The sequence below is a fragment of the Oryza brachyantha genome, chromosome 3 (assembly GCF_000231095.2).
Source record: "Oryza brachyantha chromosome 3, ObraRS2, whole genome shotgun sequence".
NCBI lineage: Eukaryota > Viridiplantae > Streptophyta > Magnoliopsida > Poales > Poaceae > Oryza > Oryza brachyantha.
In genome coordinates this window covers 9,831,460-9,859,371 of record NC_023165.2, presented here as the reverse complement: position 1 = coordinate 9,859,371, position 27,912 = coordinate 9,831,460, and the positions used below count along the sequence as shown (strand labels likewise).

General features: G+C 40.2%; 4 protein-coding genes across 13 annotated transcripts; 1 reads left to right on the top strand and 3 right to left on the bottom strand.

The window, feature by feature from the left end:
• Positions 1-71: 71 nt before the first annotated feature.
• LOC102707017 (pentatricopeptide repeat-containing protein At1g56690, mitochondrial) lies at positions 72-3,361 on the bottom strand. 2 transcript variants are annotated; one of them, XM_015835077.2, is made up of 3 exons: positions 1,138-3,361; positions 650-825; positions 72-428 (listed from the first exon to the last, which is right to left on the bottom strand). In XM_015835077.2, the coding sequence occupies exon 1, from the start codon at positions 3,311-3,313 to the stop codon at positions 1,193-1,195; it is 2,121 nt and encodes a 706-aa protein (XP_015690563.2). In that variant the 5' UTR covers positions 3,314-3,361; the 3' UTR covers positions 72-428; positions 650-825; positions 1,138-1,192. The 2 variants fall into 2 exon arrangements, with proteins under 2 accessions (XP_015690563.2, XP_040378039.1); XM_040522105.1 differs by having other exon boundaries at positions 72-424.
• A 3,838-nt stretch (positions 3,362-7,199) lies between these two features.
• Positions 7,200-13,852, bottom strand: LOC102707011 (YTH domain-containing protein ECT4-like). 3 transcript variants are annotated; one of them, XM_040522002.1, is made up of 8 exons: positions 13,556-13,852; positions 12,603-12,686; positions 12,067-12,214; positions 11,898-11,971; positions 11,304-11,801; positions 10,450-10,794; positions 10,158-10,370; positions 7,200-8,525 (listed from the first exon to the last, which is right to left on the bottom strand). In XM_040522002.1, exons 2-8 carry the CDS (start codon positions 12,603-12,605, stop codon positions 7,677-7,679), a joined length of 2,130 nt encoding a protein of 709 aa, XP_040377936.1. In that variant the 5' UTR covers positions 12,606-12,686; positions 13,556-13,852; the 3' UTR covers positions 7,200-7,676. The 3 variants fall into 3 exon arrangements, with proteins under 3 accessions (XP_040377936.1, XP_006649989.1, XP_040377937.1); XM_006649926.3 differs by lacking the exon at positions 13,556-13,852 and having other exon boundaries at positions 12,603-13,525; XM_040522003.1 differs by lacking the exon at positions 13,556-13,852 and having other exon boundaries at positions 10,158-10,289; positions 12,603-13,525.
• A 3,764-nt stretch (positions 13,853-17,616) lies between these two features.
• Positions 17,617-20,838, bottom strand: LOC102706734 (ABC transporter I family member 20). The gene is made up of 7 exons (XM_006649925.3): positions 20,602-20,838; positions 20,363-20,496; positions 20,114-20,233; positions 18,632-18,727; positions 18,373-18,525; positions 18,216-18,293; positions 17,617-18,133 (listed from the first exon to the last, which is right to left on the bottom strand). The coding sequence occupies exons 1-7, from the start codon at positions 20,750-20,752 to the stop codon at positions 17,903-17,905; spliced, it is 963 nt and encodes a 320-aa protein (XP_006649988.1). The 5' UTR covers positions 20,753-20,838; the 3' UTR covers positions 17,617-17,902.
• A 3,149-nt stretch (positions 20,839-23,987) lies between these two features.
• LOC102706739 (protein COP1 SUPPRESSOR 2-like) lies at positions 23,988-26,310 on the top strand. Of its 7 annotated transcripts, none has more exons than XR_001549836.1 (6): positions 23,988-24,186; positions 24,265-24,489; positions 24,585-24,699; positions 24,794-24,867; positions 24,946-25,101; positions 26,230-26,310. XR_001549836.1 is itself a non-coding variant. In XM_015835100.1 (5 exons), the coding sequence occupies exons 1-5, from the start codon at positions 24,110-24,112 to the stop codon at positions 25,007-25,009; spliced, it is 555 nt and encodes a 184-aa protein (XP_015690586.1). In that variant the 5' UTR covers positions 23,988-24,109; the 3' UTR covers positions 25,010-25,223. The 7 variants fall into 7 exon arrangements, 1 of the variants encoding a protein (XP_015690586.1); XR_001549834.1 differs by lacking the exon at positions 24,946-25,101 and adding an exon at positions 25,283-25,530 and having other exon boundaries at positions 26,230-26,301; XR_001549833.2 differs by lacking the exons at positions 24,946-25,101; positions 26,230-26,310 and adding exons at positions 25,283-25,530; positions 25,629-25,962.
• The last annotated feature ends 1,602 nt before the right edge of the window (positions 26,311-27,912 follow it).

Here is a 27,912-nt window from a genome sequence, read left to right as displayed (position 1 = left end):
CAGATTTGATAAAAACGAATTAAATTGAATACCAAGCAATGGTATATTATTTTTCAAAACTTTCCATATATCTGTAACAATACAAGGAATAAATCTAGAGTTGGTTAGTATGGTTAGTATTGATGCAGACAGATAGAAAGTAATGCAATCCCATATTATGGAAGAAAGCTATTAGGTACCTGCTTACTGTTGAGCAAATGTGCTCTTGGCCAACTGTTCCAAATATCGTGCTCGGCATACCTGGTCCTGAGCAGCTTTTAATCTAGAATAAGTGGAATCTTCTCGGCACTCTCCTTCATCTTCTGTGGCCCCGTCGTTTTACTGTTGAGCCTTGATAGATAACCAATCAAATCATCCACATGATTGTTCCAAAATTGAAGGAATAGCTTCCGAACTCAGTACCAATGAGTAAATTTATGATCAACTGCCTGCATGATGAGCATTTGTTGAACCACTTTAACAAATTCACTTTTTTTAATGCCCTGACTGTCTCAAAATTTAGTAGTAATTCATTTAAAGCAACATGCAAAGTACTTAGGCTGAAGCACCCAAATGATTGATGGCATATCTTCAAAAATGATGGTTCAGTGTGAAATGCAAACATATGGACAGAAATGCATGACTAGTCAACATATAAAAAACCGTTTACCTTGTACCATTCTTTTGGGGATTTCGATTCAACGTAAAATGCTCCTCTTGAAAAAACAGTAAATCTTGTACCAGAAAATGATTTGACCGTATGTTTTCATCTGAGGATAGCAGCTTTCCCAGACTCTAGTTCAGCAAAACTCAAACCTCTAAGATGATGTCCCTCAGAGTAGCAGCCTGCATTACAGTGTGAATAGTTCATGTTATCTTGAGGGAACAAATAGACCATGTGCAGTGAGCTGGCAACAGAAGGTGGACGTCACACTCAGACGAATGTCATGAAACACGAATACTGAGTAGGTTTCCTACAACAAAAGCTCGATGATTTTAAACTAGCCATAGAAAAAACTTTACTATAATGTGTTTATTAGTTGCCTAAGTGAGTTTTATTTGAAAAACCAAGGGCTTCTGTTCTGAGATAGAAAACATTAGAAGGATCATCAAATTGAGATGATTCGAGAAACCAAGGCCTTTGGGTAGAAGACTCACCAAGTGCAAGGATCATCAAAAGAGAAGGTGCCAAGGAAAAGGCCAGACATTCATCTCACCAATAGTCCCTGCATGAGCAAAACCCATCTTTGAAATGATGGAATCTATTAGCATCTCTCAGTATGATTTCCCTAGCAGTTATCTTTGCAATCAACTTTATTGCGGAATGGCAGTCACCACAAACCCTGAGGTTTTTCATGACACGAATGGGCATTCCTTCAGGGATTTTCAATAGTCCATATGCCACAGCCTGTCTCTCACTATGATAGCGCAAGCTATGAGCCTTTTGTTCCTCATCTATATCATGAAGCACAAAGCTTCCATCAGCTGAGTAACCAGACTCCATCAATAACCCATCCAGCTTCTCTAAGATCTTAAGAATAGTGGCATGTTCTGGATGTGCTAATACATCACCGGATGTGAAGAGATGCACCCTCTTGTCATACTCTATCCAACTACAGCCTGGTGACTTGTTCAAATTCCTTGAGCTAATGAACTTCCGCATCTTAGAAGCATCATCCCACCTCCCGATGGATGTATAAATGTGAGAGAGCAAGACATATGGTCCAGCATTCCCAGGTTCTAGCTCTAATAGCTTGTTGGCAGCAAGCTCAGCGATCTCAGCATTCCTGTGCATCCTACAAGCACCCATCAAAGCTCCCCAGATGACAGCATCTGGTTCAACTGGCATATTATTTATCAAATCCAATGCTTCCTCCACAAGGCCTGCTCGACCAAGTAAGTCAACCATACAAGAATAATGCTCAGCTCCAGGTTGGATGGCACAATTCATAGTCATAGAATTAAAAATGTCCCTCCCTTCTTTAACTTTACCAGTATAGCTACAAGCTGTGAGGGCTCCTATATAAGTAATTCCATCAGGCACCATTCCTGACAACCTCATATCATGAAAAATGCCAAGTGCTTCCTCCCCCAGTCCATGTTGAGCATAACCAGTGATCATGGAGTTCCACATCACAACATCTTTTGGCTCAAACATGTGAAAGACCCTCTTGGCCTTATCCAGATTTCCACATTTTATATACATTGTGATCAATGCTGACACAGCAAAGACGTCCATGTCAAAGGAGCACCTCAGCATCCCAGCATGAACCTCCCTACCATAATCAAGAACAGCCAGTGCTGCACACACTGTAAGGATGCTGATGACCGATGGGTAGTTTGGGCGGACACCTCTCCACAACATCTCACGGAAGGTAGATAGTGCTTCCATCAAGAATTCGTTCTGCTCATACGCTTTAATCATGGCACTCCACGTCCCATCATCTCTCTCTTGCATTTTCTCGAACACTGCCTTGGAAGCATCCACCATTCCACGCTGACCGAATCCAACCATCATGAAATTGCAGGCGGCCACTGGATGCTCTGGCATTGCATTGAACAGCTCCTCAGCATCCTCGATATGGCCAGCTTGGATGTACCCAACTAACATTGCAGTCCATGATACCTCGTTGCGCTCAGGCATCACCTCGAACAGCTTCCTTGCGAGGTTCACCTTACCGTTTTGAGCATATCCAGAAATCATTGCCGTCCATGACACAACATTCCTCTTTGGCATTTCATCAAACAGATCGCGCGCTTCTGCGACCCGACCAGCCTGGCAGTACCCAGATAGCATGGCTGTCCGCGCAACGACATCCTTGTCAGGCATTTCGTCGAACAGCCTGCGAGCCTCATTGACACGGCCGGCATCGAGTAGGCCACCGAGCAGCACAGTGTAAGAGACATGGTTGCGCTCCGGCATCTGTTGGAACAAGCGGACGGCGCCGGCCAGGAGGCCGTGGCGCACGTACCCACGGAGGAGGGAGGTGAAGGATACGACCGAGGGCGGGAAGGGGATGGAGGTGAGCGCGGCGGCGGCGTCGGGGAGCGTCTGGCGGCGGAGGGAGAGGCCCGATATGAGTGCGTTGTAGGAGGCGAGGTCGCGGGAGGGCATGCGGCGGAAGAGGCCGAGGGCCGCGTCGGGCAGGCGGTTGCGGAAGTAGCCGGCGAGGAGGGCGTTGTAGGAGGCGGTGGTGCGGAGGGGCATGGCCTCGAAGGCCGCCCGCGCGCCTTCTATGTTCCCCGCCCGCGCAAGCCGGGCTATGCGCGCGTTCGCCGCCACCACCGCCGGCGACGCGCTCGACGGCAGGAAGCGGACGGGCGGGAGACGCATGGCGACAGCCGACTGGAGTAACGCGAAGTCGGCGAGATACGCCGTTACTGCAGCGTATGTCTTGTTTGGTTGTCGGTGGCTTTGATCAGTTTTTTTAGCGGGGTTGGCCCAAGAAAAGACAACCAATTTCGTTTAAGCATCTCTAGCCGTATCTTTATTTTTAGTCAATATTTAACTATCTGGTCATTTCTCTTCATATTAACTACACACTCCAGCAATATCTCTATTTGTAACTCTCTGTATGTGTGGAGAAAGATAATTGACAAAGCAATTTTGGATGACTAAATTTGGCAAGTGGGAGGGACACCATCTGGTTGGCAAGTTTGTTAAAAATTAAATTTTTTTTATCAAAATAGCTAAAATTTGGCTTGGAGAATCATATAGTTACTCTGTTGGAGATACTCTTACAAAAAATTTACGAAACAGATTTATCTATGGACAAGAGTCTTCACTCACCTTGGACATCGGTGTCGCTCTTCCGTGCTGCTTTGCACATCTGTGCCAATCTTCGACATGCTACTCTGGCGCTACGTTGCTTTACCGTCGACACCGATCTCGCCTGCACTGCTCCTCTTCGCCGGCTTCGTGCTTTGGCACGTGCCTCTCCCGCACTCTGAAGCTCCCTCTGTGTTGCCTCGCCATGTGGCGCTAATGATATCAGATGATACTAGTTAATATTGATTATGACAGAAAATAAAAATAGGACTAATAAGTTGATATCATCTTTTTTATAATATATCTCGACCGGACGGGATTCTCATCCCGTGGCTGACCTGATTTCATTAAGTTATGGAAGAAAACAAAATTAAACAGCTTGCAATCCTAGCAGTTTGCTGCTGAGTCCAGTAAGCATGATGGAAAGAAAATAGAAAAGATAAGTCAACCCCTACTCCATTTGCTCCTTAAATAATCCTGTCTCTAACCAAGTTTTGATCTCCTCCCTCACATTGTTAAAGACTTGAGCCGCCGAGCGCAAGCGATTCTCAACAATTCTTACATTTCACTCCTTTCATACCAGTTAACAAATATATACATGTCTCAACTATTATAACAGTGACATTGCGATCAATAACACGTAAATCTCACCCTTTAACATGCCCACGTGCTAGTGACTTTAGTGCTCTATCATTATGACGGGGAATATGTGAATCCCTAACAAACCATAAGCAAATAATCGAACATCTTTTTGAGCTCCGCCGCAAACATAATTCTGGTCATCAGCCACCACTACATCGATCTATCAAAGTTCTCCTAAGATCCTAACAGGGTATTCTCTCCCAGCTTTGCCAACAGCTCCACACTATGTGCTTTAAGCATTTTTAACACGTATTCCTCATCTTTTATAGCGATATGAACAATGGTTAACGGTGACGGTACATCAGCATCAACCAACAAACAGGGTAGAAGATACTTTGAATTTTAAAACTTAATTCTAAAGTTAATTTATGATATTTTTTCATCTTAGTTTATTTTATCGTATTTGCTTTTAAATCAATAAAAATATGTTTATAAAATTTTAACTCATAAAATATTATTTAGTTGCTAACAAAGCGTACGTATAAGCGTAAATATAAGGGGTTCTTTTGTTACATGATGTGTTACCGCTGTTGCTTGACACAAGATTCAATAAGTCTTTTGATCATCGAGGATATATCTGCTAGTGTCCTAGATATACTTAGACTGTTTAGATCTAAAATAGTTCCTGAGACTTCTAGGAAAAAGTTACTCTTATTCCAAACAAGGAGGACTTTTTTTTAACTTTTTTTTTAGTCTCTCAAAAATTAGTAGTCCCTGGGGAGGGATTATTAGGAACTTTTTCTGCCTCTTTCCACGTGGTGCCCCTCTTCTCCACCCGACTCGTGCAACCCTCAAAAATCCCCTCTTCTCCACCAACTCCACCGATGCACGCTGCCGCCGCCTCAGCCGCCACCGACGTCCCCCCCCACCCGTCGGCACCGAGTGGGATCCCGGCCGCCTGGCCGTCGGTGCGTCGTTTCCGTCCGCCACCAAGCAATCGCTTCCCACTCCATCGGGGGCGTCGTTTCCGATCTGTCCGGCAGTGCTTCTCGCCGGCAGAGACAATGGCTGGAGTCGATGACGGCACGGCACGGTGGACATCTTCTCCCAGTCCCCGATGCCACGTTTCTTCTCCCAGGGAGCAACGTCTTCCCATGGTGGAGGTTTCGCTAGTGGATCTGTCGGCGCCGGTGGACAGGGAGCCGACGGAGCGGGCGGTGAGCTCGGGATGAACACCGACGGCTTCGACCTCAACTTCTAGGCCGATGGCTACGTCGAGCTCGGGATGTTCTGTTTTGTTCTTTTTGGTTAAAATGTGCTGAAATTTATATGTGGTGAAATGTGATGAGTATATGTGCTGAAATTTATATGTTCTGTTTTGTTCCTTTTCAATTTATATGTTCTGTTGAATAGTACAGTTTATATGTGCTGAAATTTTACTGAATTTGAGCTGAATTTTGTGCTGAAGAGTACAATTTTACCACCGACGGACAATAGCTAGCGCAGCCACTGGACAGGGACAGGGAATGGGCGGCAGGGATATGTGCAGCAGGGACATTTTTGTACTTTTACACTGCAAATAGGGCTATTAGTTCATGTCCCTCAATCCAAACAGTCCCTTAGAATAATCTATTTCATACATATATGAAAGCATACCGTAGGGAAAGGGAAAAAATATACTCGGTCAATGAAATAATTAGTCCGATCAAGCATTTGATTCAAAACCACCTAACCATGCTTGAAGATTTTTTGATGTCGAAGACTTCTCCAGTACACGAAGGCATGCCCTACTTGAAGAAGGGGATACTTACTGCTATAAATGCAATAACCTCTTAAGATCATCAAACGTCTTAAACAAAAACAAGTCCATCGAATCTTAAGACAAAAACAAGTCATCTCAAAAAGAAACAAGTCATGTTGAGCCAGGATCCAAGGAGCAAGTCTCTACTAGCCAATTTGGATTGTAGTTGGATTGGAGAAGAGTACATTGCTACTATATGTGATTGCCCTCACCTTATACTCTGTAACTCTCGCCGAATACACGTCATAAGAGAACTTGGAACCTATATAAAAATGCATGTTTTTCACGTAATTTTGGCACCGGCCAAACCCTATGTCAATAAATACAGTAATCGGATTGTGTTCGTCAACAATATCCTCATGTACATGTACCAATGATATGTGGGGTCATATAAGATTACTAACATCAGTCAAGAGGATAAATATCCTCAATTTTCAATCCGAGTATATGGCTTTCAATCCGAGTATATGGCCAAATTTTACAAATGTGTTCCGATGCAACTTAGTACATAAGTACTAACTTATATAAGTCTACCAAAAACATTATACTCCCTCCATCCTATAATATAATGCGTAACTATCACCGACACAAAGAATAAAAACGAGTTATAACCAACTCTTCATTTAGATTAACTAGGTACATATATACATGTAATATGATTAGATGTTTCAGTGGTGAAGAATTTAAAATAAATCAAATTTAGATAAAAGATATGTTCTAGTTAATACATGCATGCTTACGTGCATGCCTTATATTATGGGACAGAAAAAAATAAAAAATAGTCATGTGAAATACATGAGATAACAGTTGCTACCGAATTACTACCGCCGTTTCATAATGTAAGATATTTGACTTTTTTGTTGTAACATTTAATCATTCGTCTTATTCAAAAATTTAGTATAAATATAAAAAATAATAAGTCATGTTTAAAGTTCTTTTGATAATAAAGTAAGTCACAAGCAAAATAAATGATATTTTCATAATTTTTTAAATAAGACAAATGATCAAACATTGCAGGTAAAAAAATCAAACATACGTTATGAAACACGTTATGATACGGAGGAGTACTAGTCATCAGCAAATCAGTAATCGATACTTTCTGTATTGGCAATTCGGTACAGTGGTGAACACGGTTACATTTCACCCAATACCACCAAATGCAAAACCCAGTCGTCGTCAACAATGAATGGCTTCTTCTCTCCTTTATATCATTCACTCATCAAATATGAGCAGATGAACTAAAGGACTACCATAACAACAAAACGGAAAACATTTTTCCCACCACAAAACATCTATGACCTGTCGGAGGTTATGTACCCAAAAAAGAAGATAAATGCCTATACCCAAGAGCAACCTCGAAAAAAAAAACACTGAACAACACAATTAGAGATTAAGCTAAGATCTCACAAGCAACCAACCCCATCCCCTCTCCCCCCAAAACCTTCCAAAGCACTCACCCCCAAAAAATGATTGCATGCCCTTGCAACTGAGTCCTGCCCCACTTGACACCATTCCCTTCATTCATAGATATATTCTTCTGAACTATCAGGGAAGCCCATTTTCATCACCTATAATCTCTGACGACGACTCACCTGCCACATTTACCTTGATGTGCACTGAGCCAACCTTCACAACCCCAGTTGTAGTAATCACTGCCATCTCATTAGCATTGCCTTTCGCTTCCTTGTCCACTCGTCTAGATGGGAAGTCCTGTCGTTTGGTAACAAATTTGGTCGACTTCCTTTCCTCGACTGTCCCAGCTCCTCCCTCTTTCATAAAATTTGAGAGGTTCTGACCACCAAAATTTTCAGGATGACCTTTCTTGACAGAAGAATAATTGGATTCTGATAAGTTTATTAAAGGTTGTGCTTCACAATCACTATGACTCTTCCCATTTAGCTTTACTAGTTCGCTCAAGCTAGCAGGTTTTGTTTCATCATTTTCTGGTGGGGCAGAACAGGAACAGTTTTCACTTTGATGATCAACTCTGCCATCTAAACTATCTTGGTTAGTTTTTGCATGCTCAAGTTGCCCAACAAATGTTCCTCCATCCGTTTTGAGCGCTTCAGTGACCACAACATCTTTCGTTTGGTTCAGCTTGTCAGGTTGCTCACATGTACCACAATCCTGTTTGACATCCCCTGAATGTGGATCTTTGCTGCTAAACTGGCCTTTACCTACTTCTGCAGGTTCACCAACTGCATCAACAGTGCTTTTAGCAACAAATGCTGGAACATACATGCATTCATCAAAATTTCTACCCGAACGTCTACATTTCTCTTGTAGCATCGCCTTCTGTCTCCCTTCATAAAATGGAAAGTCATCAAGAATAGATGTTGTCAACGGACCATCCTTAAATAGCTTCAGCATGTTTATCCCAGACTTAAGAGGAATCTACAGAAAACAAGTCATTGTCATCAGGACATCAACACATGTGACCCTAGTTAGGAAGCTTACATAAAAAGAACTAGCATCATGACCCGCGCAGACTGCGTGGCTAACCTTGTTGTGAAATTTCTTATATAATATCAAATATAGTTTTATATTATATTGTAAAATATAATATTAAAAGTGGTAATATAGTTTAAACTCGGACCTAACTTAAATCAAACTTTTACATTTGATGCTCCACGCAAAGTAAAACAGTGACTCCTTTTATATTATCTTAATAACATAATAGATCTAAGAATAATACTATAATAAATCAAAGTTGTACAAAATTTATGGTATAATCTCTTCTTCCCTCCATCTTCACACTAAAATTGTCATCTTCTCTTCATATCGAGTTACATTCTTTCGGATATTTTTCATATATATTACTTATTTGTGATCGTCCATAACCTGTTTCAAATAACATAGTGTTCACTTTTAAAATAAATTAAATATTTTTAGGCATATGTGATTGTCCATAACCTGTTCCAACCGTTCATTTTCATCATGATTTACACAATAAATTGATAACAAATAAATCTTTTTCTCACATGATATCCAAGGTGTTTCACACAAATTACAAAGTATACTTGTCCATTTCAAGAGTCCTGAATTCCTTTCAATTTTTTTCCAATTTTTTTGTCCGTTTTAAGTCCTAGTTTGTTACTGCTTCAATTTTTCTATCCAATATTATACTACTTCATCTATTCTCACACCAAATATGCACATATCAAATGAACATAAAATATGCACGTTTTATAGAAACATTAATCTGTCAGATTGATCTTTTCTTTTTTTATTGCTATTGATCTGATCTGATCTGTCTCTGAAGGGCTAGAAATTCCGAGATTAATCGAAAGAAAATAAGAGAGAGAAAAAAGAAAAGATAATATTTTTTAAAATCGGACAAGACAAGATTAGGTTTCAGATTTCTACAAGAGAAAAAAAAGGAGAAAACAACGGGTTTTGTTGGAATCGGACAAGAAAAAAAAAGAGAAAACAACAGGTTTTGTTGGAATCGGAAGAGGAAAATCAACGGAAAATAAGAGGAAAAAAGTTTTTTGAATCGGACAAGACAAGATTAGGACCTGATCTTTTCTGTTATAGCAAATATTCGTCCGATTGATCTTTTAACTGATTACTCCTTTTCCTATTACTTTATATATATAATAGATATTCAGATGTGTTTATATTATATAGCAATAAATAGAAGAACAATGTTAGATCAGAACAAATAAACTAAGGGGTTGATTGAGGCTTTTTCAAGGAAAAAGCCAAACAATATATTTGCAAATGAAAATTATTTTATGAATAAAACTTTTATATATGTGTTTTTAGTTATCTAAAATTCAAGGCTGAAAATAAACGACGATGTAACCTAAAATCTACTCCAAATTTAAGGTTAAAAAAACAAATTTTGTCTTATAAGCAAAAGTGAAGGCAAAAAGATGGGGCTGCAAGATTTTACAGTTCCAAAACTCCATCTATAATTCAACTATTTTAGCTAGACTTTCAACTATTTAAGTATCTGAGCATATTGATACAACATGACACAAAGTATATAACTATTATATTCCAGAAACTTATCAAAATTACCTCTTGTGTATCCCGGCTGTTGGTAACAGGCTTGTTCTCATTGTTCTCTAATATAATGTGCCGAAAGGTGGAGTTGGGTACATCCTTTACTAGGTGCCACTTCACCGGGAAGCTCCCAGACCACTTATCCTGCTGCCAGAAACCCATGTCTTTGTGAAAATCAACAGGGCCAACCATTTCAGCAACACCACAGAACTGCCCACTAGCATTAACCTAAAGAATAAGTGTTACTAAGTAAAATTCACAAATAACAATTCTATGAAAAAGCAAAAGAGGACTCATCAATACTCACAGAAAAAAAGAGAAATATTGGACACTTTCCCAGAACTCTTCCTTGTACATCTGAGTAGGCTGCATCCAATCTCTTGTTGCCATTAGGCGTGCTTGACCATACATTATATTTAATGCTCTTATGTACATCATCCTCGCTGTAAGATTTGATGACAAAAAACTTGGCATCTGGATAATCAACAGGAAAGTGAACCTTATTGTATTGGTCAGGATTTATCGTGATTTTTTCCAATGTACAGCTTGATGTTGCTTTGCTTTGTCCACTTTCGCCAGCCATGGGACCTGAAATAACCTGAAGGGATGGCACATGTTCTTTTAACTGATTACCTGCATCAGATTTTCCATCCTGCAGGTGGCATAATTAAAAACTCCAGGTTTAATATAAGTTAGGGAACATAATATTTGCGTTAGCTAATTGGTAGTTGATGGGGAACAAAAGAGGCAATTTCTCCCCAAAAGAAATAGCAACACAAAGTGACTAAGAATGGTACCATAACTCCATGAGATAATGAATAATTTTCACAAAGTAAACAAACAGAAGAAGAAATATGAGGGGGCATAAGGATGTTTGCTTTTAGTACAGCACTACTTATAATTAGAATCCACATTGCAAGACAGATTATATTGTATTTGTAGGTCTTAATTCAGTGTTCTGTACGAACATTAACGTGTAGGCACATAGTCTTGAAAAGAAACAAAATGCTCAAGTCCATAAGTACAGATGAGAATAATAGCAAAATAAATTGCAGAAGCATGCAGATTTTATTTTAAAAGAAGAAAGTAGTTGTGTATTTTCCTTTCGGTGCCAGAAGGTACAAGTCTTGAATTGTATATGTTCAAGTTTAATCCATATACCTTATCAGTCGATGAAGCATCCACTGGAATTGTGATGTGTGAGGCAGAGGATTTGTCACGTTTACTCATGTTAGTATCAGGCAGATTAGATGGCTTGTTTGTGATTTCATTTTCATAGGCATGCTGAGGACGGCCAACAGCTGGACTTCCAGAGGGGGCAGTCTGAGAAGCTGGAGCTGTATTTCCAGACATTTGATATTTGTTTTTCATACTAGCGTTAGCAAGCCTACTAGCAACAACAGATGTGCCAGTGCCAGTACTACATAAAGGAGGTTCTGCAGAAACATTTGAGCTGAAATCTGCACTGGGCTGAATAGACATTGGGAAGAAACCAGATGCCGGGCCAGGAAGTTGATATGGACTAGCAAAATACTGTTGGCTTCCAACAAAAGAGCCATCAACTCCCATTACCATGCCAGGCATATAAGTGTACTGATCTGGAGAGTAATAAGAAAAACCATAGCCAGGTGTGCAATATACATATGGAAGGTTGTCATTCTGTGCAACCAAAAAAGTAACCATCAAGAAATAACCACAAGAATAGATAATTTAAAAATGTTGTAATCATTAACCATGGTTCTACATAAAACTTACTGGCAGTTGTAGGTTTTGGCTGTCTACCCCCACAAAAGTAGTGTGATCAGTCCATTCAACAGGTGGCTCAAATCCTGCCCAAAGTGAAAATAAACAAATAAATAAATAAGCATCAAGGATTGAAAACACAAAAATAAATAAACTGATGAGAGGCTAGGGGAACATGCACCTGTATAGTAAGCATAACCATTTGTTGCTGGATAATAAAGGCCCTGCTCATATACGTACTGAGATGACATGCTGTTACTTGAGTCATACTCAATTCTAGCCGGGTGAGATGCAGAACCCATGGCAGAACTTGTACCAAAGCCAGGCATCTGAAACCATAGAAACATAGCCACTAAGTGTGGGACAACCCATATCTCCAAATACTCATCAGATACAAAAATTTCTGCATTTCTTTATCAAACACAAAAGTTACGATTAGGCCTGCAGTTAAAAATGAACTCTTTTTTCATCTAAATAGCTTTGTTGTTTTGTTTCCCTTTTTATTGGAGGATAAAATGAATATATCTGTAAAGTGTATCAGAAGAACAATGTGCAATCTTTCTGCAGCTTGGAGCAAAATATAGTCTAAAATCATCTAAGCTCAAATTAATGAACTTGATTGGTCTGGATTGTCAAAGATATCAAGAAACAAAATAAACAGAAGATACAACAAACACATCAATCTGCATGAAGATTTATATGGCAGGATAAAATTACCATGGATACCTCTAACTCTCAATTTTGTATCCTTTTTGGATCAGAACTGCCTGTTTTTTATGATAGGTCAATGCCTCTGAAATTCTGGGGAAAAAAAGGGTAAAAAAGGGATCAGATTTTACTGTTCGTTGAGAAAAAACAGTGTTATACTACAAAATTGTAGATATATTTCTCTAGAAAAACAACAGCTGACAGCATAGCAACTCCAAGGCCTAGCACCTTCATTAAAATTTAAGCACAGATTCTTCATAGAATATAATTCCATAGTACAATCAGGACCACCGTACTAACCGCAGACTCAATTCTAACAGACCCACAAGCAACTAAAATATACTAATTCTAGCATAAGTGCTGATGCTAGCGCAAGCATAGAATATTTGCAAATTAAATGCAGCCAAGTTGTACAGGCTGTAATTGTTTATTGAGCAGGTCGCATCCTTTGATCACCAAAGCTCCAAAGATACATCAGCAATACCCGTCAACTCTAATCCTCAAGCAAGGATTCCACCTAAGAGGAAATTAGCACCGTGCAGTAGCCCAGCTCACATATAACCAAAAACCACCCAAAACGAGCATATATCTGTAGTTATGGCAGAATTAGCCCCCACTGGCACCAGAACAACAAAGCAAGCGAACGCCCAGACTGCCAAATCTTTCATAAATTCTTCTGGATACAAATTGAACGCACCTAACAGATATTTAGGAGTTACCAATAGCTAATTCTGGAAATTTAGCTCGAGGCAACCAAGGAAATCCATGTGCAATCAATAACACACAAAGTACCACTACTGAAATACCATCGTCCGCCCTGCCCAGAAAAGCCATCGTTACCACCACCACCCTATCCATTCTTACCCCTCAAAAGGGAAATAAAATCCACCCTTAATCCCCCAAAAGAGCACGAATTCCGCAAGATATTACAACATCGCACCGAAAGGGTCGAAGGGGACTACCGTAAAAGCACGCAGGGAGAGAGAGAGAGAGAGGTGGTCGAGGGGAGCCAATCAATCAATCAGGCCAAGGCGAGCCGGCGGCGCTCCGCGGCGGCGACGGCGGCTGTAGACGAGGCCCAAGCCATGGGTGTGCAGAACTCGGGAGAGAGAGAGAGAGAGAGAGAGAGAGAGGCAATCCAAAGCCCTGGTGCGTCGGCCGCTAGGACGCGGGAGGAGCGAGCATGGCGTCGCGGCGACGCGATGATGGGCGGGGGGGACTGGGGAGAGGAGAGGGGGTGCGGTGCGGGGCGAGGCGAAGGGAAAGGAGGAGAGGAGACGAGAGGGCGAGAGTTGCGAGCGAAATGGGAAAAAGGAGAAAAAAAATGGTTTTTCTGGTGACGAGATGAGGTGGCCACCCTTTTGCCGTGACATGGCCGGGCCTTGGTGGTGGTGCTCAATCATGTGAAAAACTTATTTTATAAATAGTTTTTTAAAAAAATTATTATACAAATAGATATTTTTGGCCTCGTTAACGCCATCGACGTCGTCGTTGTATATGACAGCGTCAATGACATTAGCGTCGTTCTCTAAATGATAATGTTACGTTCACGTGGAAGGACGGCGTCAATATTATTGGTGCGGTCAAAAAGTGCATTTATACCGTAAGTTTTTAAAGATTTATTTATAAAATAAGTATTTTATAAGAACTAAAATGTCAAAAATTCCATGTGTGGAGGGGTGGCACACTGGCACTGTGCTGTGCCTTGTCTTTCTTGGTGGGAAAGAAAGGTGCTCTGCCTTTTTTTTATTCGGCAAAGGATACATCTTTTTTTTCTTTAAGCTTATAATTTAAATTTTTAATTTTAAATATAATTTGAGGTATATTTTAAAGTTTTTTATCTAGTTTATTTTTAAATCCCTAAGAACATGTATATAAAATTTTTATTTATAAATTATTTTTTATAAATACGTGGTTTGACTGGGTTCAATGTTTTACCGGCCGGAGCCGGCGGCACGTCCGGAGTTTGAGCTCTTGTTGATGCCTACTCCACATCGGCGACTGACGGCGAGAGCGAGACTGTAACCGGACTTAAATATTTTCCTCGATATTTATTTATATATATATATATATATATGACATCTTTGACTTTTAAATGTGATGTATAAATATTTTTCTTACAAATATAAATATATGCCATCCTACTACTGTTGGACGTAAAGTTTAATTTGTTTAACTAAAAAATTCAATAAAAACATAAAAATATAAGTTATGAAGTATATCCAACGATATTCACGACATACTAGCCAGCACAATATTAAGCTGAGCCAGCAAACGAGTGTGTCATAGCCGGTTGGAACTTAGAACAGCAGGAAAGGTTCAATATTCTTACTGTCACAGTTGGAGGACTCGTCGTGTTCGGTAGTAGGATAAGTAACCCGTGAAAAATATAATAATATATTAGTACATGATTAATTTATAATTAAAAGTTAAAAAATAGATTATTTTAATTTTTCAATGTAACTTTCCCAAATGTACCGTTTAGCAGTTCAGAAAATGTGCGCAAGAAAAAAGAGAGAATTTGGCTTACTTAAAAGTGATGAACGAACGAGATCTAGATCTTCTACCATTGTGGTAGTGTCACTATAGTTATTGGTACGTACATCTCATACGTTAGTGACTTAATGGTATATTAATGGTATAGGATCTTAATCCAAAAGTATTTTAGTGCGACGGAAACACCTTCCGAAGTGCAGAAAGTTTACTAGTGGATACTCGATACTTGGACAGTGACTGAAAGTTTACAGAAAATTTTAGTCATGGTGTGCGTTTTCGTTTTCTCTAGCAGATGAACACGACGTCACTGACAGCATACCAACAAGGCAACAACTAAACACATGTTTTTGGTCATCAGCATTAACAAGATGCTTGCAAGTTGCAACATCGCATAAGCTCTCTTAACCATGAGCCCATATGTTCAGTTGATTGTGTTTGAACATAATACCAATGTAATATACCATGGTTCAAAAGTCGAGTATGACATAAACGAATTGACAAGTATGTGGTCTTGGTTTTTGCTGTGTACTGATCTTGAAAATCTTGGGACTTCTCTCATTCTTATACGTGTGTTTGGATGATTAAATGTTACGGACGAGAGTATTCCTAAACTTGTCCAATGCAAGCGTTTTTGACTTTGCAGAGGTTGTAATCCTTGAAACGGGATCATTCAAAGCTGAAAAGAACAGAAAAGAAATTGCAATGTACCAGTCCTATCTTTCACTTATATTTATGCTTATAAGCCAAAAATTAAAATTCTAATTTTAATTTTGAATTAGATTTTGAAGGTTTTTATCGTGGTTTATTTTTCAGCATTGACTTTTAGATTATTAAGAACACACGTATAAAAGTTGTACGTGGGATGGTTCACACAAACCTGAATTAATGTCCGAAGTCATAAACATGCTATATGAACTTAGCACATTGCAATGCCACTAAGAACCGTCAGAATATGCTTCAATGGACCAAAGTAACAGCTAGGAGTGGTCCTATTCATTTCTGATTTTTGCCGTGTCCGTTTGGGGTGAGATGGTGAGTTAGGTATCCGGCGCGAAAAAAATAATAAAAGATTAGTACATAATTAATTAGTTATTAATTATTAAAAAAATAAAATATATTAATATGATTTTTTGAAACAACCTTTTAAAAAACTAAACTGTTTAGCTGTTTGGCAAGCGTGCGTGCGGAAAGACCGAAGACGGCCTTAGATAAGGCAGAAAAGGACTGAGCATTTGGTCCATTACTACGGGTGATGTCCTTGATGCTACAGTTGCCTATTACAACAGTGCACGTCACGAGGCAACGCGCACGGCAATCGTTATTCCTTACTAAGGTGTGTTTAGATTGAGAAAATTTTTAGGAGAAATGTCACGTTAAATATTTAACCGTATATCGAAAGATGTTTTTGGACACGAATGAAAAAACGAATTTCACGGCTAACCTGAAAACCGCGAAACGAATCTTTTGAGCCTAATTAATCCGTCATTAGTACATATTGGTTGCTGTAGCACTTATGGCTAATCATAGGCTAATTAGGCTCAAAAAATTCGTCTCAAGATTTCTTTCATAACTATACAATTAGTTTTTTAGTTCATCTATATTTAATGTTTTATTTAGGTGTCTAAAATTTGATATGATGTTTTTGGAGAAAAAAATTAGGAACTAAACAACCCTAACAACAAATGAACCGATCAAAATGTGCACACAGAGAAGAGAACGTGGATGCAGCATTGTTATTGCAAGTTCCCGAATTGCTTTAGGCGGCCTCCTATTTTCGTAATGATTGTTGTATTTTTATTTGGTCCATTGCAGAACTAAAGACTCATCCATTAGAGGTTTTCATCCATGCAGCTTTTGCTTGACATTTGTTGTGGCATTTTCTTAGACCCGGCTTGTTTTTAGGGATTTATTTTAAGTCCCTATCACATCAAATGTTTGACACTAATTAAAAGTATTAAATATAGACTATTAATAAAACTCATCTCATACTCTAGACTATTTCGCAAGACGAATCTATTGAGCCTGATTAGTCCCTGATTAGCGATTATGATGCTACAGCAAACATTTGCTAATCATAGATTAATTAGGCTTAAAAAATTTTCTAATGAAATAGCCTTTATTTATACAATTAGTTTTGTTATCCGTCTATATTTAATACTTCTAATTAAGATCTTCTGATGTGACAAAAAAAAATAATCTATGGATCCAATCAGCCCCTTATTTGTCACGTTACAGGAGAACACAACAGTGCACCATACAATATGATATTTACATGGCATCCTGCAAGTAGAGTGCATACCATTATAAGTTACTTTCATCACGTTAGGCACCAGATTAAATAACACAATGCAAACAATCAAATTTGTTAGAATGAGATCAAATAATACTTACCCATGGTGGGAGGCCCTCTAACGTACATTCTCCATCGACCTGAGTTCAAGTTCAAGTGTTCAACATGGAGGTGCTCATCTTCTTGCTAAGCAACTAGTGTTGCCCTTGGCAATAAGAAATATTTAAATGAAAAGAAAAATATAAATAATGGGTATATGCACATTATCAAGGAAAATAAATCAGATATACAATAAACTGACTTACGCGGCAACTAGTATCAGATCATGGAACCGAAATTACGAGTCATATACATACAAGGAAAAATATTTGTAATAATCTCAGTTCTCTCTGTGTGTACACACAAGAACGTTGCTGTTAGCATGTTCCTGGCCAAACTCCTGTGTTGTGTTGTGTTGTTTTGTGGTGTGGTATGATCTATAGGATCGTTATTCATCAATAGAAAGCCAAATTACAGGATAAGTTTATTGCCTAAGAACGCTGTTAGAGCTGAAAATGAAGTTCTCTTCACCAGCGACCGTTGAGGCGAGCCTTCCTGCTGCCCACCCATTGTTCACCGCTCTGGCAACGGGATCACCTATAACCCGGCTCCCCTCAGTAAACTTGTCAAATTCTGGGAGGCCCTTCTCCTTCCGCTCCTTTCTTCTCCGCCTGTCCTCGTCTCTCTCTTTCCTCAACCAACTTTCCACTGTTCTCTGAGGTCAAAATGCAGCAAAATAAGATGAACATAAATAACATGCTAAAAAAATACTATTTTGTTATATGAGTGCTACTTACCATGAGAGATAACTGGCTCATTTCTTTCACCTTTTCTAAAGGGAGTGCTAGTTGCAACTTCCCATGGGCAATGTACACCTGAAATCCAATTGCAGCAAGTCTTCAATAATCCACGAAAAAATTCTCCAGCCTAGAAATTTATAGCACAAAAGCTCACAATGTGTGTTGGCCAATCATCAAGTCCGTCAAAAATATGTGTAGCATAGATGATTGTAGCACTCCGTTCTTCGCATTCCTTCTTTAGATATGTCAATAGATTTGCTCTGGCCAACACATCCAGGTCGACTGTGATCTCATCAAGAAGAAGAACCTGAATTCAAAAAATAAATAAAAGAGAATCATGTTAGCACCTTGCTGTTTGGACGTAAATTGCAAACATGGCACATCTTTTTCATAATCAGCAAGATGGAACAAACCTTGAATGGCTTGAGAAGCCCCATGCAAATTTGGACTCGTCTCCTTTGACCATCGGATGCCTTATGCATGCGCCAGGCAAGATCAATATCCAATATCTATAGCATGGAAAAAGGAAAGTTAATTAAACAGGTCATGAGTGTAAACAAATGGTTATGGTTGCATTATCCTAAGTAAAGGTAGGATCAGCACATATACCCTCTAATGAGTACAGAACTAACAAGCTAAGTTTACCTAAATATATGTTAGAGATTATCTTAGTTTATTTAGCTCATCTATAATAAGCTTGATTAGGTAAGTTATGTACTTATATCTATGTGAGATTAACTAATGACATAGAAGTCTTAACTCTTGAAGTCATTTTAACATTAATAGCATGCATCAATTAAAAGTTTCGTTTTAATGTGTTTACTGGGGTATAATAAAAGGAACACTTTGATCTTCTCCAACTGTTCTCTCACCGAACAATTGAAAAGTTTTTTATTTACCGATTTGTGCTTTTATGGTGCCCATCTTTTGGCTTATTCCTTGCATAAGCCAAACGGCATATTTGAAAACGAAAAATATATGAATTAAATTTTTATATACATGTTCTTAGCGATCTAAAAGCAAAGATTGAAAAAAAAACTACGTGAAAAAACTGCAAAATTAATTCCAAATTTAAGGTTGAAAAATTCAAATTTTGGCTTATAAGCATAAGCATAGGCCAAAAGATGAGGATATATCCCCAGGACCTTTCAAATTGTGTTTCATCGTCAAGGGTTAGCAAAGGGATTTGGGTACCCATGAGGCCAAGATGCTATCAGATGGCATACTTAAGTTTACTGAACATGGGAATGGTTTAACTTCATTACATAAAGCGTTCTTTGTAGGACAGCAGTAACATGAACCTCATGTTTTTCACCTAACAAAAATATATTCACAATCACCTGGGATGTATTCATTAACACTTACTACCAGAATTGGTTTGTATTCTGGTTGGTTACTTGTATGTGACTGGTGAGGACATGCAAGTGAATGACCACGCAAAATAGATAGGTGTCTGGATACCATGTGAATATATCACTGCAAAAGCATTAGATTTAGCTAGCATAGTTGAAAGCCCATATGATCCTACCAGCCTCTCGCTGCTGATGAATATGCTTAGGTAATGTGATCTTTCACCTAGATTATTACCCAACCTTGCAAACTTCTATATTTTTCCCGTTAATCAATGGGGAAATGGAGGGAACACACCCATTTTAAAATAAAAAACAAAAACATATTAGCACATGAACATTTCTACCTATCAGCATATCGCACACCAGGGAAAGGGATGGCCAATTAAGTAAATGGTACAGAACATAATTGCACGAAAACAGTAGATCTCAAAGTATCAAACTTTAGCTTTCCTCGTAAATCTCGCACCCAAAAAATTGTCAAATGAGAGCTTCCCATGAAATGCAATATGGCCATGAACTCAATGGGAGTGAATCTAAGCTTGCCTTGATAAGCCCATCTCTCCTTTGAGGATCAACGCCAGCAACACCAAATATCATCTTCTCTGCTGAGATGTCCATCTGTATGTTTACCTGGTAGCCCGCAAAGGCAACGTCGCGCCTCCACTGCATCCAATTCACAAAAATACTCGATTAGATTCATCGGATGACCAGAACCAAAATTGGCGCACGCCATTACAGGTGCCAGCAATTGCAACAGGAGAGAAAATGGAACTCATAAAACGCCATGCCCACCTCGCCACCTAGGTAACAGAGGTCGCCGGAGGAGGTGAGCGCCGTGTCGTGGAAGGCCGACCTGCCCAGGACCCGCACCATGCTCGGATCCACCATGTGCTTCCCGCCAAGTATCTTCAGTATCGTCGTCTTACCTACCCCAGCAGCATCCACCCAGATCAGACCCCCGCGACCAGAGAGACCGAGTCGATGAAGAGGAAGGAATGGTCCCAGTAGAAAAAGGTAATAGGGGGGTTAACCCGCGCCGTTGGAGCCGAGGAGGAGGCAGCGGTGGCCGGCGTCGAGGGAGAAGCAGACGTCCTCGATGAGCGGCGGCGCGCCGGGCGGCGGGCGGCCGTCGATGCCCGGGTAGGTGAAGGAGAGGTGGCTGATCTCCACCGTTGGCGCCATCGGGAACCTCTCGCCGCGGTGGCCGGAGGAGGGAGGATGGAAGGGGAGGGTCGCTTCGCTTTGGTTGGTAGAGGGGAGGAGGGGAGAAGTGTAGCGGGCCGGCGCGTCCTGCTGGGTTTCGTCTTTGCAAAGTTTGCGGGCCGTGGTTGGTGGCTGGACCGGTTTGTGGCCTGACTTTCAGTTTCGTCGGTCGTAACACGGGGACAGAAGGCGGCCACGTCTCTCCTGAGTTCATCGCATTTTCTGCCTGCAGACGGCGTCAACCAGGGCCTGACCATTCGAACTTCCTTTTGAGATAGCATAAAAAATGCTGATGTGTCTACATATACATAAATCATATGTAATTATCAGTAGATGAATAGGCACATGTAAAACATATTATAATATGAAATGGTCCGTATTTTAATAAATAACATCGTTAATTTTTTTATCATACGTTTAATCATTTGTATTATTAAAAACATACACATATATATAAGATATAGTTAAAATGTATTTAGTAATAAATACAATTAAAATAAATAAATATTAATTACAACTTATAGTAAGACGGATGGTCAAATACGTGACAAAAGAAAGACTGTGTCTACTAAAAGAATAGCGGTGGTGGTGAATCTGTCACCTACCCACAACCAATTTTCTTCTTTTGAAAGAAAAAATAACTTAGACCTATACAGTGGCGAACCCAAAAAAAAATTAACGGGGTCCTATACATGTCATACACATATAATATTCTTATTTTTAACTAATAATATGATTAATGTGGACTAAAATAACTAAATATTAAAATTCTACCCGGAGTCCTGTGACCCCGGATAGCTACACGTGGGCACGCCCCTAGACCTATGTATCAAACCACTTTATTAATTCTACTTTAATAGCATGCTAATAATATTTTAATAAATCTTGTTGCGACGTATGAGTAATACGCTAGTCACTATTAAATTATGAAGAGAGTACAACAATAGAAGGATATGATAAAAAATTTAAAAAAAAACACCACCGGCCGGTCACCGCTAAGAGGAATTAATCACTGTGTTGTCCAAAGGAGATACACAAACATCCTGCCCAACACGAATTTGGATCCCCTTCAGTAACAGTAACAGCATGGGCTGCAAGTTAAAGACGACACGAAGTTTCGTCCGTCCATCCCAATGACCAATGGCTTAGACCTTATGCTACATTATTTTATGCTACAGTGTTTTTGCTACAGTACGCCGAACTGATTTGATCTGATTTGTATCCAATGATAATAAATGCTACTGTTGATATATCAACTTTAGATGATCCGGATCCGCCGAACACCAACACCAAACAAAAAAGTATTTGATGAGCTCCCACGTGTAACCGAGTGGGGAGGGAGAAGAGAACGAGAGAAGAAGGGATTCACTCATCCCTCACACCAACCTAATAACAACAAAAAGAGAACACCAAAGACTAAATGGAGGCAAAGATTCAACAAAGTTGAGAAACAAGACCTCCTACATGACACATCAGGAAGTTAATACCATTCAAAACACCGCAATTGCATACCCCAAGAAACCTTGGGCTAGGTTTTCACCTGGAGAGTCTTGTTAAAGAGTGAAAGGGTAGCAGCTTAACAACTCTCCGGTAGAAAAGCACGATGCTCGAAGATGTTGTCCTTGTTATCCCCGAACCACCGCTAGGCTTTTATCTGTAGTTCTCTCTTCGATACTTATTGCTGCCATCCCAATGCGTTGCCACCCAAATAACCATCGATAGCACAAAGATGTCAAATTGACGCCCATCCACCGACTATCCCCGTTCCGACTATACGAAACTCATGGGTGCTTCTATTAATAATTCCATCATATGTGTCGATGCCACCCTATCGACACCCCCTCCCCCCAAACAACACCTTGACGTGGACAGGGAAGGTCAAGGTGTAATTGATGTCGTTGCGTCCCTAGCTTCTGTTTTATCTTCTTTTACGATTACATAGAAAATACAACGGATGTACCTGAGAATAACTTTCAGTTAAGGTTTTACTAGATATGCGTCAACAATAATCAACATGTTTCCATCAATTCTACATTCCGTCTGGCAATCACTATCACATCTTCACATCTTCTAAGCAGCTCAGCTCAGCAAAGAAAAAGAATGTTGATGAAAAGATCCTGGAAGAAGTATGCTTGCCTGAAGTTGTACAATGTAATAGGAAGTTGTAGAACATTGATAAACAGGGGCAAAGGGCAAAGGGCAGCATCCACAGACAACAGTGCAACAATGAATACAACAAGTATAAGAGTAAGTGTAGTTGTCCTCGACTGCAAATGATAAAACTTTTTTTTATCAAATCAAACACATGTAATGGCAAAGATTTTTTTTTAAGATAAAGGATTAGATTAAAAAAATTGTGGAAAGACAAAGTTACCTAAGATACCTTCAATAATACTCCACCAACTTAAGAATGTTAACAGCCTTATGTAATAAAATCATCACGAAACTACATGTGTATTCACTTTAAGTTAATTAGATAATAAACATATAATTACTTTAGGTTAATTAGATAATAAAATAAACATATATTATTTTAGATTAATTCTATAATAATTAGTATACCTTACTGTTTTAGTTGGGAGGTGGGAGGTAATCTCACCAAATAACTGTGAAAATGTTACCACATCTAACCATCCATCCCCCATCTCTCTATCCAATATGTGACAAGATCACTCTATCTCATCTTATTCCTCTAACCAAACAAAAAAAACATGGTCTAACTTATCCTTCCAACCAAATAGAAAAATATTATCAATCCATCATGCAATCTACTCCAAGACATCTCGCATCGTCCACGAACCAAACACATCCTAGGTGAACCTTCGTTGCATGGAATCCAAATCCCAAAAGGCTCTTTCGGTACATTTCTTTTTGGTTGGGTAAATAACCAACACAAAAACAACAAATTATTATATAATTAATTAAATACTAGCTATAAAAAACTTAAAAAATAGATTGATATGTTTTTTAAATCAACTTTTCTATATAATTTTCTTTAAAAATATATATTATTTAGTAGTTTAGGAACGTACGAAAAATGATGAAATCTGATTTCTCTAATTATTATACTCTAAAAAACGCGTATGGGCGAGTCGTCCCCTTCGTTCGCGTCCATTCTCCTTCGCGTCGCAAGGCCAGCCCACGACGACGTCCTGCCCTTTCCGCATTTTGCTCGCTCGTAGATCTCGTCTCCTCGCCCTTTCCGCATTTTGCACTTTCCGCCTATTCGATCTCATCGTCTCCTCGCCCTCGACGACGCGACCCTGCGAGTTCTACCGGCCCAAACCTATTGCCAGAGACCACAACGAGTTAGCCCAGCCCCAGCACCGTCCCACCATGCGGAAGAACTTCCGCAAGTGGAACCTCGAAGAGGCGGACGTCGCCGACCACTTCGACGACGAGAACGCCCGCCGGTACCCTCCCCGCGCCTCTCGATTGGTTTTGGCAGGGGCTTCTCGCTGATGCCTCTCTCTCACTCTCTCGCCTCGCAGCGTCGCTTTGGAGGAGATCAAGTATATGCAGAAGCTTCGGGAGAGGAAGTTGGGTATCCCCGCCGCCGCGGGCGCGTCGTTGGCTCCTCCCGACGGGGCCTCTCCTCGCGGGAGAGGAGGCGGTGGTGGTGGGTTAGCGGCCGCCGAGGATGCCGACAAGGAGGACCTCGTCCTCCAGGGCACCTTCGCGCAGGAGACCGCCGTCACCATCGAGGATCCCAACATGTGCGTTCTAACTTCATGTGTCATCCTTCGCCAAATCCGCCTTGCTTCATTCATCTTGATTCCGGGATTGCTGAAGCTGCTTGTGATCTTTGAAGGTTGAGGTATGTGGAGAACGAGCTGTTGAAGAAGAGGAGCAAGAAGGTTGATGTCAAAGACAAGGAGGAGAAAGACCAGGTCGATGAGCTCTACACCGTACCGGATCACCTCAAGGTTTGTGGATGAATTGATTCCAATGTATTGTACTCCTGGAAGGCTAGATTATTCATGGTTTCGACACGTGCCAAATTTTTTTTTCTGCTTATAGGTTGGAAAGAAGAACTCGGAAGAGAGCTCTACGCAGTGGACCACCGGCATTACTGAAGTTCAGCTGCCTATCGAGTAAGTTCCTGTGCACTTTCATTTGTTCATGTTTTAAAAGCTTGTTAAGGTAGTCTTGAATATTATGTTGGAATTCAGAGGGAAGGTGCCCAAAAGACTGCAACGCACCATAGAAAATGTGCAGATGGACTGGACTTGTTGATATGGATATTTATTACATAATTGATAACTGAACCTACAACATTCTCTAAGAGCAAGTTTAGTAGTAGAGACAACTACTAGATTAGCTATAAGGTTAGCACCACTATTTTTCTCATATCTCTTTCTCTCACCTAGCATTTAATCCATATATATTGGAGTATGTGTAGAGCTAGGTCTTGTATTTGAGCCAACGCTCCTTATTTTTCATTTTTGCTCTCAGCCACATATGCTTATAGTTGTCTTATAGTCTACTATTATACTTCTTGTTTGACAGGAATCTGGCATTTTTTTTTTGCACTGTGTTAGATAATCTGGTTGACAGTCATTCTAAGTTGTGAATTTGTGACACAAACAGTTTACCAACTCAGAACTCAGGAAACTCAGAAATTAGCCATCAAAGCAAGTGGCGATGAACCATCCGATGAGTTATTTCGGTTTCAATCCTTGTCTATTGAGCAAGGATGAGTTGACCGTGATATTGTGTGATTACATTATGTCAATTGATGACACCGTTGCATTAAAGTAAGCTTCAACTTTCACATTGCCTTACTAGATTAAATTTAAATAATAGTTTAATCTATATGAGATTTTGTGCATCATTAAATTATCTTGGTTTACAGGAGGTCCTGGGTGAGCTTTTATCCGTATGAAATAACCTTAACTCTCACTGACATCCAATCGTCTTTAAATGAGAATCAAGTCATGTCTCGCGAATGCTTCAACATGGGTGTTCGCTTTCGTGCATATCGTCAGTACAAGAGATTGACGTATTACACCCACGAGATTTTAAAGCACTTCATGGATCTTCGTTTCAGTGCAAGTATATTTGTAAGAAAATAACTATTTTTTATGTGAATAACATATTCTTTTCTAAATATGTAAATACAAATATGAATATATATGATGTTCATGTCATATTGTTCAACTATCTCATCGACTTTATATTACAGAAAATGTGTGATTTAGCATGAGCTCCAAAATACCGTAAAAACCATAGTGCTCAAGAGTGGGCTGAAACCGTAAAACTCCATAGTGCTCAACAGGTGTTTAAGTGGTTTCCTCGTCCTACAGTACATGACTGCATGGAAGAGTAACTGTAAAACTCTCATCTGTATAGTGCGTACAAATTTTTTTATTATATTATATATAGCAAAATATTCAGGATTCAATTGTGTCATTATGCGTAATATACTAACGTATATAGACCTCATGTGTGTTCAGGATCCAATGTCAATGCGGTGGAATTTCGTCATTGAAGCATTTACACACGAAGCAAATATATATCAGAAAGATGCTTCCGGCACCTATAAAACATTATGTTAATCGTATCACGGGTCTAGATATATGACATACCTGACTGTTTTGTTTTAACATAAATTAATATTAAATTATTATTTTTTTGAAGTTATATATTACTTTTTATATGTTATATCATTATTGCTGCCTGTAGCAATACACGGGCACGAACCTAGTAGCTATTACATATGGGCCTACGATGGCATCATCGGTCGCTCCCGTTTCGCACTGCACGTTCTCTCCAGCCTTCACCATAAGTTTGGGCCTTAACCAGGACAAACTTCACCAGCCAGGCCCATTACGAAAGAAAACTACCCCGTGTGTTGCGGCATAGCGCACGGCCCTTTCGTTTTCCTCTCGCTGTCTCGCGTTGGTGGGGTCCGAGCTACTCAAAGTATCCATCATCCCATAGCGAAACGTACAGAGCGCGTCCGCTCCCCGCGGATGAACGGCCGGTTCATAAGCGAGCTGGAGCGAGCGGCGAGAGTAGGGCCACGTTCGTTTGTCTCCCATGAGTTAATTTACCCTCTTATCTTCCGCGCGTACGTTTTCTAAACGGTTAAACGGTATATTTTTTATAATTTTTTTAAAAAAATTATTTTAAAAATTATATTAATCTATTTTATATCTTTTAATAATTAATAATTAATTAATCAGATAATAATCTATTATATTTTTTTTTTGCCAGCCCGAACACGGCCGGGCGGGTCGGCGTCGCTTCGCTTCATCTATCTGTAGCCGGAGACCCGCCGGATTCCACCGTCCAGACACGCGAAACCGGCGAGGATCCCCTCGTGGGCATTCGGCCCCAGCGTAGGCAGCGATGCGCGCGGCCCGTTCGCCCGTTCGTTATGTACTACGTTTCCAACGTGCCCATGCCATATAGCGCACAGGCGCCGACCACGCACCGGACTCGTCCATCGATCGGCGTCTCATCTGGATCACGGTGATGGCGACCAAACATCTACCCCCATCGTGCGCGTATTCAGGTCACAAATGTCCATTCCGAAATTTATCGGTTAATTAAGCCCCGCCGACACTTGGCGCTTGACGCGGTCCACCGTCCACGCTCCACAAGTAGAATGGATGACCGTATACGTGGTGAAGCACGTAACTAGAGGTAAGATCGCTGTATAATCCATGTCACTGTTGCCCTCGATCGAGTAATCTTCGTAGCCGGTGAGTCTGTGGACGGCGCCCGCCGGCCGGGCACATGGAGGTGAAAATGACCCGTATATGCACCGTCCGGCCACGCCGTGGCTCAGTGGCTGCAGGCAAAAGAAATATCAAACCAACTATCGCTTTTCATTGCACTATCTGCGTAGCTACCTCGACAAGTTTTATACGGTTCACGTTAAATAGGTAATTATAATTATCCATCAGATTAATTTCGGATATATATATGTCTTAATCTGTCAACCTCTTGCCGATCCTGTACCGGGTCCTACGTGTAATTTTTTTTACTTCTCCCAGAAGAGTTGATCGCGCGATATATGAAAAAAATAAGCCTATGAAATGTCTCTTTTCGGCTGGAAGATTCACGCGTATAGGCGGTGGGCTCGCTCGTGTTGATTATACTTATCTTGGTTTCATAATCTGGAACATATA